At 41.8% G+C, this 19832-nt stretch overlaps 1 protein-coding gene across 6 annotated transcripts in view; it reads left to right on the top strand.

Annotated features, from left to right (window-relative positions):
• DGKI (diacylglycerol kinase iota) overlaps nt 1-19832 on the top strand; it is a 206907-nt gene that overhangs the window by 177710 nt on the left and 9365 nt on the right. For all 6 annotated transcript variants that reach the window (XM_054168160.1, XM_054168161.1, XM_054168162.1 and 3 more), the window contains 2 exons: nt 11781-11818; nt 13375-13495. In XM_054168160.1, coding sequence (XP_054024135.1) covers nt 11781-11818; nt 13375-13495 — 159 coding nt within the window. The remainder of the gene's footprint in view (nt 1-11780; nt 11819-13374; nt 13496-19832) is intronic.

Below are 19832 nucleotides of genomic sequence, written 5' to 3' on the forward strand. Positions count from 1 at the left end.
CAGTATTTGTTTGCCTAATTTCAAACAGAGGAACATTGTCAAACATGGAACTACTCATTCTGATCTGGAAACAGGTGGTTCCAAACATTCATCTCTTGCTCTTCCTGTTTCTCTGTAAAAGCACGAAACTAGACTTTCTGCCTTGTTTGTTTCTAGCAGAGGTGCTTTTTCCTTTGCTGCATCATAACAATTTCTAGCAAGCTTTGCTATGGTTTAACCAGGGTCTGTAGGCTTGGGTGGATTTTTAGCCTGCCATAGATTCCAAATTCTTAAGAGAAGTGGGCATGACTAAGAAATTAAGAGACAAATACATTAAAAGAAGAAATTTTGGAGACAGTTGGTCCTTACAATGTCACTGTATTATATAAAATATAAAAATGAGAGATGATTTTTCTGCTTGGAAAGACAAACAGCAGCTAGCTCTCAATGGTCTTTCAGATTCTGGCAGATTATGGTTCCATAATGATATGTAGAGTCACCCAGTCTGGATATCCTACTCTTAGAAGTAATTTATGTAGAGCGAGGAGTATGGGTTTGTAATGGTAACCTTCAAATTTACCTCTTTATAAGTTTTCCACAGAAGCTGCTTGGTCCAGGTTTAAACTGGAAGCTTGGGGCAAGAAATATAATTCTGTCTCTAAAAGTCCTCCTGGATGGAAAGAGCTGCTGTATGAATTATAGGGAAAGAAGTGATGAAGTGTGGAAACCAGTGGCAGCTCCATCCTGTACAGCAAAATGCTTTGCTATACAGTACCTGCTCCTGTCTTGGAGGCAAAATGTCCTGTCATTATGGTGTTTGCTCCAATGTTGTCTGCTCCATTTAAAGAGAGGAAGTCTGAACCCATGTGAGGGAGGAGGATGGCTGTAGGAGCCCCACAAAAGAGCAAAATAGCTGAGAACACTTCCTGGGACCTCCAATATATGGTATTTCCTGTTTTCCCTGACAGCCAGTGGGAGCATGGACTTTGCTGTAACAAACTTCTTTCTACTTTCTGTATCCACTGCCCACTAGTTTTGCTAGTCATAGTCTGCAAGGGGATGTACTCCCTGCAAGTTTTTATAGCCTCCTGCCATCATGAATAAAAGGATGACCAGAGCATTACAGACGAACCAAAGCATCTCAGTGATGGCAGAATTAAAAAGCCACCACTATTTTGTACACCAGATTCTTTCAAACGAGGGAGTCGTGGTTTCATGCAGCTCCAGCTGAGAAGCTGTATTCTTCAGGGTGATGTTGCAGCTGTTTACCTAGCAACAAATTGAGATATCTTGGAATGCAAATCAAAGAGAGTAGGGAGGGTTGTTCTTGACTGCAGGTATTTATTTTGATTAATTAGCCACTTTGGAAAGAAAGCCCTCCTGGATAGTGTTTCAAAAGTGTCTGTGACCAACTGAGCCAACAGTTGCCCGGGGATCTGCTCTGTGTTTGTTCATGTACTACTCAGCTCAGCAGAGGCTGTTATCAATCCAGACTCATGGTACCTGTAGCAAAAGAAAGCATACTGTCTTAGCACTTCTGAGGGGGGTCCTTTCTGCCTAAAAGCTTTAAAAGATGCCTACACCCAACCTCTCGTGGTATTTCAGTAGGACAGGGGAGTCAGTAGACTGGGAGGGAGGATCTGGCAGATGTGACCATTTTGAATGACAAATCAAGGCAAATGGGAAGTGTTTCTTTCCAGGTGGCCACTGCCATTCTCTCTTTCACCTTAGGAGGAGTAGGAGTAAGGAATGAATTGTCTGGATCAGGACACCTATTTTCAAACAGGCAACCTTACATAATCTGCTTTGCTCCTCTTTTTTAAAAACTCTTTTAAAAATTTTTGTTTCTGATTCAAGCTGGTCAGGTAAGAGCAGCAACTTGTTAAAATAAACCAAGAAAACAATTTACTCCAGCCACTGAAGACTCAAATAAGCAAATAAATGCTTTAGCTGACTTTCAGATTATAGTTCAACTGTGAATCCCTAGCTTGCTGAGGAATTGTTACTTAGATACTGCCAGGGAAAAGCCCTGCAGCCAGTCTTGAAGCAGCAAAAATAGAATAGAATAGAATAGACCAGACCAGACCAGGTTGGAAGAGACCTTCAAGATCATCGCGTCCAACCTATCAACCAATCCAACACACCTAATCAACTAAACCATGGCACCAAGCACCCCATCAAGTCTCCTCCTGAACACCTCCAATGATGGTGACTCCACCAACTCCTCGGGCAGCCCATTCCAATGGGCAATCACTCTCTCTGTATAGAACTTCTTCCTAACATCTAGCCTAAACCTCCCCTGGCACAGCTTGAGACTGTGTCCTCTTGTTCTGGTGCTGGCTGCCTGGGAGAAGAGACCAACATCTGCCTGGCTACAACCTCCCTTCAGGTAGTTGTAGAGAGCAATAAGGTCTCCCCTGAGTCTCCTCTTCTCCAGGCTAAACAACCCCAGCTCCCTCAGTCTCTCCTCATAGGGCTTGTGTTCCAAACCACTCACCAACTTTGTTGCCCTTCTCTGGCCACATTCCAGCAAATGTGAAGGGAGTGTGTTAGGAATGCCTGTGATAGGTCTACCAAGCCAGGGCACAGGGAGGCCCACAGTGTTCCTTTATCTGCTATCCCTTTTCATTTTAAAATAAAAAAATAAATCATTGCTTAATTATTTTACCTGCAGTTCTCCTTCTGCCAAAGTAATGTCACACTACCGATAAAGTGGTGGCATTAGTCAGCCAAAGTCTTCCCTGTCCTGTGTTCTTGGTTGACTGGAAACGTTTTCCTCCACCACATTGCTCCTGAAAATGACATTAATTGTTCATGTCTTGGCTTAAAACTGAAAACAGTGGAGGGCAAAGGGAAAGAAAAAAACTGACGGTATCTGCCAGGTGGTATTTAGTTTGTCTGCTAGTGTTTGGGGTTTTGGACTATTTACAAAGGAAGTAATTTTTCTTCACAGTCATCCCTTCTTTTTATAAATCTAAGTTAAATGATCTTGCAGGAAAAGTTTGGCATCATTCTCTGAATGCTTCCACTCTTAACTATCAGCTGCACTCTCAGCTCAGAACCAGTGCCACATAAACAATTCAGGGTGGACACTAATTGGCATCATAGTACCTTTAAGCTAGTCTGACAGTGAAAGGCCTTAAAGGCAGGTTGGGTGTAATTTACATCTGCTTGAAAGCTTCTTTTTCCTTCCAGAAATGCATGAAGGGACTTCTGTGGAAGTAAGAATTTAAACTTACTTTCCCTCCAGCAAGCCTGGTATGATGCTGTGGATTGTTTGAATCTAAAATTCTTAAAAAAAAAAAAATGTAGTGCATATTTATAGTCACTTGAGTAAAGGGACCATTTCTTGCCTGTTAAAGTTTTTGTCTTATTCTCAAGTTAGGCAAATAGAGGCAGTCAAAACTGTGTCAGTTCTCTCTTCTGAATCCACACAGAATGTGGTGCTTTTGTAGCTAAAGATAGCCCACAAATGTTTAAAAGGGTTTTCTACCTCTGTGCAATCCTAGAAATAGATGCTATTGAGGTATAATTTATGCAGGGGCCCAGGATGCTTCAAAAGGCTTTCAAACCACAGCAGAATGTGTGTGCTCGTGCACAGGTTTTCCTGTACAGATGGATTAGTTTCAGATGCTGTGTGAAGGCCTTCATAATATTCCCCTTGCTGAATAGTCATCAGACATCTGTGTCTAGCTGCTGTTCAGCTGATGTGCTTTTGAGCTTTCAGTCACAGCGGGTTGCCACACTATTGGTTTTCTTTATCTCCTGGGAGCATTTTGAGCTCTCAGGCTCTTCATTTGGTTTTCTTTCATGGAAGTAGTGCCTCACAGCACTGCTGCTGTGAGCTACCTAGACTAGTACCATTGCTCTCAGATTCCCTCAGAAGGCTCCCAAAGCTGAAATCCTGTGGAGAAATCTTGTTCACCAGGTGTTTCTTTAGGACAGTAAATGGTGGCAGCAAACAGACACAATATGGAAAACAATTTAAAAATCAATGAGTTTTTGCATTAGCCAGCACAAGAAATACTATTTTTTAGGCAAGAAGCCTCTAAGTGTTTATCTTGGTGCTGTAATATTTCCATCATGGTTTTTATGAAGTCTTTAGGCTGAAGCAGAACTCCTCTGGGAAATCCAGGAACCTTCCCCATTCTTATGCAGAGAGCTGCTTCAGATGTAGACAACCAGCATCATCTTTCTTATGGCTGATGTTAGATTGAAAGAGATGTTGCTGACATATAGGGCTAGCGTTTCTGAAATGGCTAGTGAGAGACTTTTGCTTTTCTTTCTTTCACCCCCACCCCCCCCCTTTTTTTTTTTTTTTTTTTTCTGTTAAAGCTTCAATAACATTTATATGTTGATGTCTCTTCAGGCTTACAGACAATCACATTCCCTGTCAAAATGCCCCTTGTTTATGTATAATGCAGTCTTTCTTGAGTACTGAAATGTGAGACTGATTCTCCTGGTCTGTTGCATATTTTGTCACTGAAGATGTTCTATTTTGATTGCTCAGCACCAAAGTTAAAAAAAAACCATGCAAAAATATTCTCCTGTTCAGTGCAACATTATTCCCCCCCCTTATTTTACTATATGTCAGCTTTAGTTCACCATGGAGGTAAAAATCAGCATAAAAAAGAAAAGATGGAGATTAACACCTGACAGAGATATACCCTCATCAAACAGCACTACTAAGCTTTGTGATCAGGCAAATTCCCCATCAGTACATGGGCTGTATTTACAGAGTATTCTGATGAAAATTGACTTTGTGTGGTGGCTTTGTTTTGTTTTGTTTTGTTTTGTTTTGTTTTTCCCCCTGAACGCTGCTTTTCCTGTGCACAACTGTAAGGAAAAATTGAGTCCTCTTAGTTGTGATAGGAGCAAATGTTTGTGTCGATATTTTGGCAAAAGTTGTGCACTCTTATAGAAACAAACTCCAAAGTGGTTGAGTGTCCCTTGTGCAGCATTTTTGGTCCAACTTGTTAACTTGTATTCAGTGACCTTTGTCCAGTTCTATCAGGAGGAAAATTTGGTTCTAAATGTCAGACAGATGCTTGATATAAAGTACTGTTTTGGTGAGCACAGTAGTGATTTTATTGCACAGACATTCAAGCAAGTCTGCACAGTGGATGTTTTGCTTTTGCTGCTTTTACTTTTGCCAGACTTTTGCCTATCTTATACCCACACAAAGATTTAGCCATTTATTTCAAGAGGGGATTGGACGTGGCACTTGGTGCCATGGTCTAGTAGGCATGAAGTCCTGGGTGACAGGTTGGACTTGATGATCTTTGAGGTCTTTGCTAACCTTGTTGATTCTATGATTTATGGGTTTTTTTCCAGTCCTCTTAAGCCACAAGGCTTAGATCCCATTTACTTGTTTTCAGTAGTTATTTCCAGTATGTGCAGGTGTATTAAATAAATGAAGAAACATTTAATTGCTCCTTCAACTCAGCTTAGCTTCAAAAAGAAATATTTAAGCATCATCAGCCTTGGTGTGACTTGAGATTGTCTGTAGATCAAAGACCTGTGAGCTCACTGTCATTTCAACTAACTGTTATTAATGTTGACTTGCTGGAATGTGTCCAGAGAAGGGCAACAAAGTTGGTGAGGGGTTTGGAACACAAGCCCTATGAGGAGAGGCTGAGGGAGCTGGGGTTGCTTAGCCTGGAGAAGAGGAGGATCAGGGGAGACCTTATTGCTGTCTACAACTACCTGAAGGGAGGTTGTAGCCAGGCCAGGGTTGGTCTCTTCTCCCAGGCAAGCAGCACCAGAACAAGAGGACACAGTCTCAAGCTGTGCCAGGGAAGGTTTAGACTGGATGTTAGGAAGAAATTCTTCATAGATAAAGGGATTGCCCACTGGAATGTGCTGCCCGGGGAGGTGATGGAGTCACCATCATTGGAGGTGTTTAGGAAGAGAGTTGATGGGGTGCTTGGTGCCACAGTTTATTTGATTAGATAGTGTTGGGAGACAGGTTGGACTCAATGATCTTGAAGGTCTCTTCCAACCTGGTTTATTCTTCTATTCTATTCTATTCTATTCTATTCTATTCTATTCTATTCTAATTTTGTAAGTTAATTTCTCAGTTATGTAGACTGTTTGGCATAGATATTTTAAAGTGTGGGGTTTTTTTTCCCCCTGTAACTTTAAAAGCAGATTAAATATTGAGAGGAGGTAAAGTGTTTGTAAAAGCTCAAATGCAGAGATTTGCAACCTTTCTTCACTATGGATCTCTAAAATATTTCTATAGGGCTGGCAGACCCTTCAGAAATGTCAAAGGTATTAGCTGCTGTGCATCTTAGATGGTTGTTTTCATAGCCATCTTGGAAGGGAAATAGTTCACAAACTAATCTTCCATGGTCCCCTTACCTCTTTCATCTGCAGTCCAAGGTTGAAGATCAAGGCTAGAGTAGAAAAATTCAGTTTTGTACATTTCTTGGTAAGATCTGATCTTTGCTTGCAATAGCTTTAGACAATCTAGTAAACTCTTGCTTAAAAAGCATGTATTTCTGTATGGTAATATAGTGCCATCATTTTGAGTGTTTGAAATAGAAGTTATTATTGATTTCTAAAAACTAGTGGGAAATTAAGAAGGAGGGCTTGTTTTCTTACAATTTCTTTAATGCTGATCTTTAATGGCTCAGAAGACTCCAGTGGTATAAAAGCACTCTTCTAGTTTGGGTCAGCTTTTAACTTTTCAGTGAGTAAAAAAAGTAACTACTTTAAATTTCTGACCATGAATTTCACTGTCTGGAACAGCAATAAAGAGCCATAAGTGTTCTGGAAGATAATGATCGGCCAAATAAAGTTTAATAACTCATATGAAATTTGATGTCACCTTCTGGTACAACTTTTTCTTTATTATCAGCTCAGCAAAATGAGTGAAGCAGTATTTCAAGAGATGTTCCTTAACAGTTCCTCTGACCATATCCAGCAGGACATGGTAGTGGATACTGAAGTTCAAATTCTGGGGCCCCCACAGCAAAACTCTAATATTTTGTATTAGCTGCCTCTGAACCAGTAAGAACCATCCAACACAGAAATGTGGATGGCATATTGATTCCAAGTGCTGAATTGATGTGTGAGCTGTTTCTTAGAAAGGGATGGACACTTGTAAGCACTGCCCAAGAAATTAAGTTTCTACAAGGTCCTGATCACTTCAGATCATTAGCTGTCTTACTGGGTCTTTTGCAAGAGCTACAGATTTTATGAACCTTAATTCTGTTGGAGTTATGTTAGTAGAATTCTGCCAGAATTTCCCATATGCTTAAAAGCTTTCATACAGTGATCAGATGCATTGTTAGCCTGGCATTTTTTAAACCCATGGTAAGAGTATAATTGCAGTAATACTTTGACATCACACCATGTATCATTTGTAGATCTCAAACTGGCTGCGTGTTAATGATGGATGTGACAACTTTCTGTGGTACTTTAAAACACAGCTTAAAAAAGTCTTCTCCCTTCAGTGGCAATACTTAGATCCCTCCCTCCCACTAAAGAGTTGCCTGGAGATGGTGAAAACTTCAAAATAGCCGTACATTTTTAGTCAATATTCACTGTAGTATAGTTTGTGTAACAGTAGCTGATGCAAATATTGTGTGGAAATGGTTGGACCAGATGTGCAATCCAACTGGTAAAATCTGGGAGAGGTTTATGGTTTATGAATAACTTGTACTCATGTAAAAGGAGACATTAGTCCTATGCCACTGACAGACTGCAGATTCCTTCTGGCGAAAACTAACTCCTCTCACTGACTCACCAATGATTATTTTACTAACTTAATAAATATTTTTCATGTCAACCTACTTTAAACAAAGAACCTTGTGATTCTGAGAAGTTACCTACAAGGGTTTTTAAGAAGTTTTTTCTCCATGTTCTCTCTGAAAGTGTTTTACTAGCAAAAATTATAGTATGATAGTAGCCCAGCGCTGAACCCTGAGTATGTCCTTGATGTATGCTGATTAGCATCTTTAGGATGAGAAGGAAGTTTTCCTGCAGGGCAGGACATGTTTGCTGGCAGTTTCAGCAGGGATAGAGCACACTGTCTGCAGAGGTGGGCTGATAGAGAAGGTTGAGCTTCACAGAGAAGACAGCCTTTGGAGTCTATCACTGCAGCAGACTGAGTGCTTCTTCATTATATGGACAGAACACAGTCTTGTCAAGCTGTCACCTTTCATCAACAATAAATCTGCTTGCTCAATAAATGAAAAAAGTAATAAAACATTTTTATTAGTCATGACAAATGCTTGTCTTAGGAGAAGCTGAGAAAATAATGACTTGATTTAAATATTTATTAAAGCAAGTAATTTTTGAGGCATCTTTAAGACCTGGAGGTATTTTATGATATAACAACTGCATAATTCATGTTATATATTACATCAGCGGTGCAGTGTTGCTCAGAAGAAATAAAACTATTCTCACTTGAATGTTTTTAATTTTCAACTAGCCTGGCATTGTTGACAACATTTTGGTTCAATTTCTCAGTCTGCTCCCTCTTGTCAGTGCCATCTGCTTGCTTGTTTTACCCCCTCTTTATCAACCAGGTGATTTTTGCCATCTTCACCCTCCTCCTCAATATGGCCAGCATGTCCTGTTTGAGTTTATGGGGTTAGTGTGCTTATCAATATTCATATACTTAGGGAAATGTGTACCCTCTTCTAAAGAACCTTTCTCTACATCTGGTTCAACAGCTTCATGGTCTTTCAGCATCCTGGCTTATAGAATGGAATTATTTTACTCTAGTCTAATCTGCTTGTTATGCCAGCTGGTTTTGTTGATCTGTAATGTATTCATTTATGCAATAGGTTCTACTCTAGCAAAGCCCTTAATGTTAAGTGTGCAGGTAGACTTGGTGAAAAGGATACAATTATCTCAAAGCCAAGCACCTGCCTAAATGCTTTGCTGGATTGGAGGCTTAGGAAAAAGAGGAAAAGGTTGCTCTAATTATGCTGAATGTGTTTTAGAGTTTATTTATCCTAATAGCCTTATCACCAGACCAACTCTTGTTACAGATACTCAGTGCAGAGGATTCCTCATGGCTTGCCAGACATTTCTTTTCACTTCATCATTTTCTATATCTCTCTCCTGGCTTTTCTGAACTATAATCTTAAGCATCATTTCCATAAGAAAATACATTTCTGCCTCTTAGGAAGTAACCATGTCTTAAAATGGATGCAGAAGGAAATGAAAAACTAGTGCCACCTCTTTGTTTGATTTTCATGTGTGTGAGGAGAGCAAAATATTTATAGAAGTCCAAGTGCAGTAGCCCACAGAATGATTGTGGCAGTCATACTAGACAAGCAATAAAGGAGGGAAAAGGTAAAATGAATGACATTAAGAATTAAAATTAGAAGATATACACTTTCCCCCCTCCTCCTTATTCATTCCTTAAATCTGTGTGCCCTTGCTTCCACAGATGCCAGGGGCATTTGCAAGACTTGGTTTAACTTATGCTCACCATTAAACTGCCCTAAATCCAGTGTTACAAGAATTGATGCTACTGGTTTTCCAAGTCAGAAGTTAGCTGGACTAGATTTTTGTTTTTCCTGCTGCTGCATGGCCAGGGCACAAGGCACTGATGAGATCAGAAAGCCATGCACAGCCCCAGGTGTTTTCAAAGGAACCAACACTTGTTGAGTAGTCTGTGAATGCCCTTCCTGTTCTCCAGTGTGTTGTCATTTCTGAAGCTCTAACAAGGTCCTCATGGAATTCACACTGCAGTTCCTGTGTGCTATTTTTCAGAGGCAAAGCCATGCTATGGTTTTCTTTCCCCCTTGTTCCTCCCTGTGTGAGCTTTTGGCAACTTTATCAAGGATGGTACTTGAGTGAATGCTTTCTTTGATTGCACTGCCTAGACTAGAAGGTAGAAATGGATTTAAGCACTCTTGAAAGAGTATGAACTGAGGCAGATGTTTAATACTTTCTAAGATGCAAACCAAATAAGTGTTTTCTCAGAAAGATTATTCATAATTACCTTTTACCCTATATGTCATACCAGGGAAGAGGAGGAAAAATGAAGGAAATAGATACATAGCAGTAGATTTGTAACACATTGTCATGTTTGTTGGTACTTGCCACAATGATGTTTCTAGCTGAATTAAGCCTATCCATAAAACAGTACTATCCCAGGCTTTTGCCCTCCTACTTTTTAACAGGCATGAGGCACAGTAGCAAATAGCGAGCAGCCTTCAGCCCTGTGCACAGCTCTACCTGCCTTGCTGTGATCTTTTGTTTGCTTTGCTTCTCTTTGTCTCTCTTTCTTTCTGCATCTGTTTAAATTACAAAAGGTATAAGGGCGGGGACTGCCTCCTGCTTTCTTCGACCCTGCCTGCCAACCCTAGAGCACTTGCTGCCCGCTGTCATGTTTTTGTAGTGAAAATAATTATTAAGAAGTTTCTATTTTGCCACCTAAGCATCTGCATCTTGAGACTCTCAGTGCATTTGAGACTGAAGAGCAACAGTCTGAGATGTCTGAAGATGCTTTTAGTTCTTTGTATTTGATACTGATATTTCCAGAGACTAGGACCCACACGTAGACACTGTTAAAAGGCCCCTGAAGTGTCTCAAGGCAATAATTCAGATAGTAGCATGCAGTTCCAGGGCAGCTTTGGAAGCTCTGGGCTGATGTCCCTACAACTTTTGTGCAAATTATGGACAGAATGGTGGTCAATGGCGTCAAGTTCAGCTGGCAGGTGGTCATAAGTGCTGTTCCCCAGGGCTCAGTGTTGGGACCACTTCTGTTTAACATCTTTATTGATGATCTTGATGAAGGCATAGAGTGTGTCACAGGTAAGTTTGCAGAAGACACCAAATTAGGTGGGAGTGTTGATCTTCATGAGGGTAGGGAGGCTTTACAGAGGGACTTGGATCAATGGGCCAAAGTTAACAGGATGAGCTTCAACAAGGTCAAATGCCAGCTCCTGCACTTGGGTGACAACCACCCCAAAGCAATGCTACAGGCCTGGGGAAGTGTGGCTGGAAAGCTGTCTGGCAGAAAGGGACCTGGGGGTTCTAACTGACAAGCAACTGAATATGAGCAAGCAGTGTGCCCAGGTGGCCAAGAAAGCTAATGGCATCCTGGCTTGTAATAGAAATGCTGTGTCCAGCAGGAGTAGGGAGGTGATTGTCCCCTTGTACTCAGATCTGGTGAGGCCACAGCTTGAGTATTGTATCCAGTTTTGGGCACCTCAATACAAGAGAGATGTGGAGATGCTGGAGTGAATGCAGAGGAGGGCAATGAAGCTGTGAAGAGCCTGGAGAATAAATCTTATGAAAAGCAACTGAAGGAGCTGGGGCTGCTTAGTTTGAGAAAGAGGAGGCTGAAGGGAGATCTCATTGCTCTCTACTCTCTCAATGACCTGAAAGGACATTGTAGAGAGGCTGGTGCTGGTCTCTTCTCCCAGGTAGTTAGTGAAAGAACAAGAGGGAATGCCCTCAAGCTGTGACTGGGTAGGTTTAGACTGGATATTAGGAAAAAATGTTCCATGGAAAGAGTAGTCAGGCATTGGAGTAAGCTGCCCAGGGAGGTGGCTGAGTCGCCAACCCCGGTTGTGTTTAAAGGTTGTTTGGATGTGGTGCATGAGGATATGGTTTAGGGGTGAACCCTGTAGAGTAGGGTTATTGGTTGGGCTTGGTGATCCTGAGAGTCTTTTCCAACCTGAATGTTCCTGGGATTCTCTGATAATGTAGGAGAATGCAAGTGGATTGAGTTATCAGTGCTGCACATCACTGTGATCTACGTTCTCAGCTGTGAAGCTAAATGCTTAATGCTTCCTGCCTAACATTAGCTTTCTGTTTGTCTTTTGCAGCACTTTTACAGGCAGTCATAGCTGGTGATCTGCTGAAGGTAAGTACAGAGCACTGAGTGTCCACCTTCTCACAGCTTTTCACAGGTTTGATATGCTGTAAATTTTATCACACCTCTGCTCAAAACAGAAACAGACTGCTGTAGGGAGGGCTGGCAAGTGCCATTTCACAGCCTTTCCAGGAAATCCTGAATCTTAAGGGAAAACATCAGTCAGGTGAGATGTGAAATTCAAGTGAATAGGATCCTTTCAGCCCAGGATTCATAGAGCACTGTGCCAAGTAATGTCTCAGTTACTAACACAAAATTACTCTACTGGCAAATGCAATTGAACAGCAGGGTACTTCTGATGCAACTTTACACAGTAAATGATATTTCGTGGCAGTGAGGTTGGTGGCCAAGGCCCTTAGAGTTGCTAGAGACGTTTTGACTTCTACCTGGGCAACCACCAGAGCGGGTAGAATGAATCTCAGCTTATTTTGTTGTCTGTCTCAAAACATGGAGTGTTTTGGTATTCTTAGTTATTAGGAGGAAAAGGCAGCCATGCCAGAATGTTTTGTGCCCAAAGTCTGAAGTTCCATATCTGACAGTTATTCAGGCTACATATTTCAGAAGCCAAGGCAGTATTTGAAAACATGTCCTCGCATTTGGATGAGGACTGTGATTAATGATTGCAATTTTATCTGCAAGAAGCCAGCTTGGAGCCATTTGTAAAAATGACAGTACTGTTAGGCTAAATCTTCGCTTGCAGGTGCCCCATCTATGTCTCCGTCCCTGTGCTTGTGGCTGCAACATCAAGGGAGCTGTCCTTCAACCAGCAGTCATAAAAATATTGTCTCCTTTCCACATCTTGAGAACTTTTTGCCCAGCCTTGCTTTGAGTGGGAAACTTCTTGCCCTTCTTCAGATATACTGCATCATAAACAATGCCCCACTGCTACAATCCTCTCCCCCTTTTCTGTAGTGACCTGAGCTGCAACCCTCCCTTCTCCCTGAGTTTGCAGCATTTCTGAGATCTGGACAGATGCTGTTTTCTGCCTGTTAATACCCCATGTAGTGCGTCCCCTACCACCAGCCATGAGTAGAGGGCAGAAAGTGAGAAGGGAGATCTGGAGCAGCTGAACCCCACATCCCTGCAGATGTTTTGAGTTGGAGTTTTCTGGTATAGTAAGAAAGTGTTTGTTTCCCATCCTGATGAAAAACTGGATTTTTCAGTAGGGAAGACAGAATTTTCTATCAAATACATATGTTTAAAAATATCCCAACATCTTCACCAGAAGTGGTTTGCAAACATTATTATCAGGCACTAATTCATCACCAGTAGAGTAGTAATGTCTCATTGTTTAGAGAATACAAATTGCTCCTCTTAAGTCATGTAACTGCCTGTTCTTCTACACTCAGATATTTTATTTTTCATTGGAGCCCCAAAGCTGACTTTAAAGTAATATTTTATTTCTTTTTACTCCATTTTTATACTCCATTTTATGACCTCCTATCAAAATCAGTTAATAAAAATTTACCTGTATATTTGTTTTTTCTGCTCCTTCCATCTTATCCTTCTGTGTGGTGGTTTTTGTGTTGTTGGTTTTTTTTTTCCAGTTCATAGAATGCTGTAAAAAAGGAGCCAATCTGTTAATCCAAGGACCTGATCACTGCTCCTTGTTGCACCATGCTGCCAAGACTGGTCAAGGCGAGATCGTGAAATACATCCTGGAGCATGGTGAGTCACAGTGGTTGAAGTCACAGGGAGCTGTACTCCAGCCAGGTAAAACCACGCGATGTGGCTGGAAGTGCCCTCACTCATCTGCGGTCACTGTCAGCAAAATCTCCACCTGCAGCATATGTGAGCAGGAGGCTAGCAATGTAAATGATGGCTTCAGATAAGGGAAAGCGTGGAAACAAAAATAAAGCTGGCTTTTGAGGAAGATGGATGTTTTCACAGCTACATCAGCTGTGGGGGCTATGAAGAAGTAATGTGTGATGTTCACATTAGAACCTCTGGCATAGAAATCACCTGAACTGATTTGTTTTTCAACTAAGGCATATGTTGTAGAAAGAATTTATCCTTCATTAAAACCTATACAGTGACAGGGAGCCCATTCAACCATTGATATTATTTCAGTATTTAGTAGCACACTAGGAATCTGCAATTATTTGTAGTCTGGATTCACCTAGCTTATCTCCAACCTTCCAATACTATGTCTCTGTTAGATTCAAGCCCAATAACATGTATGATCTCTGTTTTAAACTTATATTTATTGGCTGTGATTATGGATATTTTTTTTTTTTACTCTTTTCATCTTTTGTAGCATCATAGAATTATTTTGGTTGGAAAAGGTCTTTAGGAGTACAACCATTATCTAACTCCACCAGCTCTGGTGCTAAGCCATGAACCATGTCTCTTAGCAACATATCTATGCATCATTTAATGCCTCCAGGGGGATTACACCACCTCCCTGGGGAGCCTATTCCAGTTTTTGATAACTCTTTCAGTGAAAAATTTTCTTCTAATATTCAATATAAACCTCCTCTGGCCATTTCCTCTCATCCTATCACTTGACACTAGTGAGAAGATACCAATACCTATCTCACTACAGCCTCCTTTCAAGTAGTTGTAGAATCATAGAATCAATAAGGTTGGAAGAGACCTCAAAGATCATCAAGTCCAACCTGTCACCACAGACCTCATGACTACTAGACCATGGCACCAAGTGCCACATCCAATCCCCTGTTGAACACTTCCTGGGATGGTGACTCCACCACCTCCCTGGGCAGCCCATTCCAATGGCCAACAACTCTCTGTGTGAAGAACTTTCTCCTCACCTTGAGCCTAAACTTCCCCTGGTGCAGCTTGAGACTGTGTCCTCTTGTTCTGTTGCTGGTTGCCTGGGAGAAAAGACCAACCTCCTCCTGGCTACAACCTCCTTTCAGGTAGTTGTAGACAGCAATAAAGTCTTCCCTGAGCCTCCTCTTCTCCAGGCTAAACAATCCCAGCTCCCTCAGCCAGTTGTAGAGACTTATGAGGTCTTCCCTCAGCCTTTTTTTCTCTAGACTAACCAACCCTAGTTCCCTCAGCTGCTCCTCATAAGACCTCTTCTCCAGACCATTTAGCAGCTTTATTGCTCTTCTCTGGACATGCTTCAGCAACGCCATGTATTTCTTGCCGTGAGGGCCTCCAAACTGAACACAGTACTCAAGATGTGGCCTCACCAGTGCTGAGTACAGGGCCACAATCACTTTCCTGGTCTTTCTTGTCACACTGTTCCTGATACAGGCCAGGATGCTGTTGGACTTCTTGGTCATCTGAGCACGTTGCTGGCTCATATTCTGCTAGCTGTCAGTTAACGTCCCCCATGTCTTTCTCTGTTCTGTTGCTCTCTCCCAAGCCTGTAGCATTGTGTAAGGTTGTGACCAAACTGCAAGATGCAACACTTGACCTTGTTAAACCTCATACAATTGACCTCTGTCCACTGATCTAGCCTGTTCAGATCCCTCTGTAAATCCTTCCTACCTTTGAGCAGATCACCACTCCTTCCCAGCTTAGCATCATCTGTAAACTTACAGGGAGTGAATTCAATTCCCTCATCCAGATCATTCATAAAGATATTAAACAGAACTGGCCCCAAAACTGAGCCCTGGGGAACACCACTAGTGACTGGCTGACAGCTGGATTTAAATCCACTCACCATCACTCTTTGGGCCCAGACATCCAACTTTTTTTTTTTACCCAGCAAAGAGTTTGTAGCCATAGATTGCAGCACTTCCACAGTGTGAGACATCCCACCACATTTCTGTGATGGCCACTGTGTCATAGTTTTCCTGACGTGCAACAGCTTCCATCTCCTCCTGTTTGTGTCCAATGGTGTGTGCATTAGATACACCTCAGGGGGTCTAATGGTCTTGTCACCTTTATTCAGGAAGAAGTCTTAATTCCTACACAACTGTTCTCAGGTGAACCCATGGTTACTAACTCATGAACAGCACTTGCACCTTTGCTGCCATGTGGATCTCCTTTCCCTACCTCTGCAGACTGACAGTCCTCACTAGCACACCATCCTTCAAATATTGGCATGCAGCTCTTGGGCTTATTTCTAGCAAACCCAGTTTTGTGCCCTTCACCTTTCCAAAACAGTTTAATTTCTTTTGGTGAGCCCTACTAGCAAGCCTGTTGTGGTGTAAATCCACCCAAAATTCTGCCTGTTACCCCAGGCTTGGAGCCAGGCATTGATTGACTGGCTCTTCCTGTTTATTTTGTCATCACTCCTCACAACTTGAGGGACAGAGAACACTACTTGTGCTCCTGATATCTTAACCAGTCATCCCAAGGTCTTGAAGTCTCTCTTTATTGCCCTTGGACTTCATAGTTCTACTTTATCACTGCCTACCTGAAAGATTAACAATGGATAGTAATCTGAGAAGGATCATACTAGGGAAGGAAGCTTTCTCCTTACCTCATTAACCCAGGCTCCAGGGAGGCAGCAGACTTGTCTATGAAACTGGTCCAGTCTGCATATCAGACCTTCCATTCCATTCAGAACCAAGTCACCTATGCAATGACTTGTCTTTTATTCTTTACTGAAGAGTTTTTGATGTGGGTTGTAGACTGACTAAACCTTGGCAACTCTTCCAAGATGAGCAGAGCATTATTCCTGCTTTGCAAGGGCCCTTGGGAAGGTGGGTTAGTCACTGGGGAGACATGCATGTAGTGCCTGCTGTGCTGGGCGATAGCTCGCCACCATTACCTGCTATCTGCTAAGTTGCCACATTTAGTCGCAGAGAGAAAGGGCAAGGAGTTGTCCATATTGTGAGCTCCATCTGCTTCTTGGGTTTGTTTCAGACTGGTCAGGATGTGACTCTTAGAGCCTGTCTTCATCAGTAGCAAAATGGAAGGCATGCTTATGCAGGCTGTGCAGCAATTTGTGTGTGTACACACGTTTGAGGCAGTCACGTGTGTGAGTTTCTGCCTGTCGAACTACTGTAATATTTTTCTTTGGTTGCTGAGAGCAGTACAGTAATATTGTCATTGCTCTGCATGCAGAGTTAAAGTCACAGTGACCAGCCTCCTGCACTGTAGGAATTTTTTTTTCCTAGTCCTTTAAACATTCATGTAACTTCTGTAATCCTTCTTAAAAACATCCATGGCTATTTTGATTTCTGGATGTCAAAATCAGCTATGTTATTCCATCAGCAGCATATTAGTTTATGCTCGAAAGTTACTGAAAATTGTACATGCAGAAGGAAAAAGCACAAGTCATAAGAAAGGAAGAGGGTAATAATTCATCTCTTAACATTTGTGTTAAATGGGCTGGGTTTTGGCTCAAGCTTGACTCCTATGTTTAGGTGTTTACATACAGGTGCCAGGTAATCTATGGGTCTAAGTTCCTGTACTGCCAACAAAGCCATGATTTGGTTCATTTGCGCATGTATGGCAGAGGTACTACAGAAGACTTGTCCTCTTTCATTGGCAAATAGAAGTGAGGAGGGCACCTTTAGTAACAGCAGACCTCTTGCACAACTAGCTAAAAGGTGCCTCTGGTCAAAGCTGTCACTGCAGTCCAGCAAGCAATTTAGCTGACAGATACCTGTGCACTTCATTCATTTAGCTAAACATTAACTACCTAACGTCATTTGCATTTGGACATCCAGGACATCTCCATGGGTCTACAAGATAGCATGCAAAGCTTGTAGGAGACATACTGAACTAGCAGCTGGAACCCAAGCAACCATCTCTGTCATTCCAAATGGATCCCAAGACCTGCCAGTAGGCATATGAATGTCACAAAATACCTGTGTGGGCAACTGAACTGTGTTCCAGATATCTCACTGAGGGGATCTGAATTGCTCTTTTATGTATAAATGCCTACACATGGGCAGCTAAGTGCAGTTGACCTTATATTCAAATATTGGCCAATTTTCTCAGCAGTTGTATCAACCCTTACCAGTACTAACTCCACCTCCTTCTGACTTCTCCAAATTATCTCAAAAGTCACAGTACATATATGAGCCTCTGAATTCTGTAGATGGACATAATTTCATTCAATTTTCTTACTGCCTCTGGTCTCTTCTCACAGGGCACATGACCTCTGCCAACTCACTGTCATGGCTGCCTCTCCAGGATTTTTCTTAGACACACACACCTCAACTTACAGTCTGACCCAGTTACCATTCCTTTGGTGAAGGTTTAAAATGAGATCATTTAAGCTGGTAAGGATGTGAGCAGGGACTCCATGGGAATATTTAAAGTGAATAGAAAAATGTAAGGGATTATGGACTGTTAGACAAAGACAAACCAGAAGGTTGAGCAAATGTCAGCTCAGTTCCTCTCTACAGCCTTTATCCCCAAGGATGGCAGGAAATTTTTGTAGCTTTCCAGACATATGTCCTCTGGGCTTCTCCAAATGCATTGTTTGTTTAACATTCTCTGGGGATCAGAGAGTGCGTGGGACAATGCTCTAATAGGAGCCTCTTCTCCCACCAAGCAATTAATGAAACTAATTTCTACTCTGGGCACTTCTTAGTCCCAAACAAGCTCTCTTGCTGAATCATCATCATCATCATAATGTCCTTGTTTTTCTGTTGCATTTGCTGACATCTGGCATCTTCTCAACATCTAATTAGTGTGCAAGATCCAATCCAACACTACCAATATCTGAGGCTTTCCTTGTATCTAGATTGTAATTTCTGCTGATACCCATCCTTGATAAAAATGAGTCTTACTTTCGCTCTAGCAATTACCTCTGCCCAGCCATACTTCCTCTGCAGTTTGTCTGCTTTCCATACACAGCTGGAAGTAGTTCATATTAATAAGAGTTCCACTGCAAAATACCCTCCAGCATACAGAACAGAAAACCTATTATTAATCACGCAGGGAAAAATCTTCTGCCTGTCTTTAAAAAAAACATCAACAACAAAAGCAGACAAACCCCATCATACCAGGAATTTTAACTAACAAGTGTGAAACTAGTGGGGTGAATCAAATGCAGTACAGGGGTGGGGAATTCCCCCAGCCAATAGCATTGAGATTATGAAGGAGAGAAAGTGGTGTAGTGATGCTATGATTGACCATCCTTTTGGAGATGGCTTTATGTTTTCTGCAAGCATGCAAGGGACATCAATGCAGGAGATCATTTTGTGATCCTCATCAGAATTATTTCAGATGTTAAGGAGAGGAAAATAACCCTTCTTAAATTAGAAAAAGCAGAGATGAGTCACAGGAGGAGACTGCTGTGCAGTGTTGTCAGAGATTTAGCAGTTTACCATCACAAGCCTGGAATAGCAGCTGAAACACCAATGTAGTAGGTGTCAGGACAACATCTGCTTGCTGTTGCAGAAACAGTTGTGTTGGCTGCTGTTCCTTCAGAAGAGTTTCTCTGTGTCCCCTGAGCAGGAAGGGCAGATACACAGACCTATCTGTTGTTCAAGATTGCCTTCCTAAATCATGAGTCTTTTACTTGTGGGAGGACAGTCACCTTTTAACATCTGAGCTAAGGAACACTTAGCTTGAAACTGAGGGCCAGACTCCATAGGCATCAGAAACACATCTGTTTAGTGCTACAATCAGCAACTGTCTCATACCCTAATGCATACACATTAGAGAAGAATTAACTGCTTACTTGCTTAACACAAACAGGACTGGGGAGGGCTTAAGGAGCTCCATTATAAAAACAACCTCCTGACTAATCATCTGTATTTGGAAACAAATTTGGCTTGGAGGCTTTATATGTCCAGTTCAGAACTATTTATAGTTTAGAACCATTACACAAGACATTCCGAGGTATGTCTTCTCTTTGCCTTCTCTTCTCTAGTGGGTCAAAAGACAAACAAGAATTAGAACAGAATAAACCAGGTTGGAAGAGACCTTCAAGATCATCTCGTCCAATCTATCAACTAATCCAACCCACCTATAAAGGACACTGCTGCTCACTGCAGGCTTGAACCCACAACCCTGAGATTAAGGGTCCCATGCTCTACCAACTGAATTCTGTTCATTTAGGGCACTTTAATTCTTTCCTGTGCTTTACCTTTTTCATTCGCTTTAGGAGTTTGTAGTGCATGGG

The sequence above is a fragment of the Dryobates pubescens genome, chromosome 15 (genome assembly GCF_014839835.1).
Source record: "Dryobates pubescens isolate bDryPub1 chromosome 15, bDryPub1.pri, whole genome shotgun sequence".
Classification (NCBI taxonomy): Eukaryota; Metazoa; Chordata; class Aves; order Piciformes; family Picidae; genus Dryobates; species Dryobates pubescens.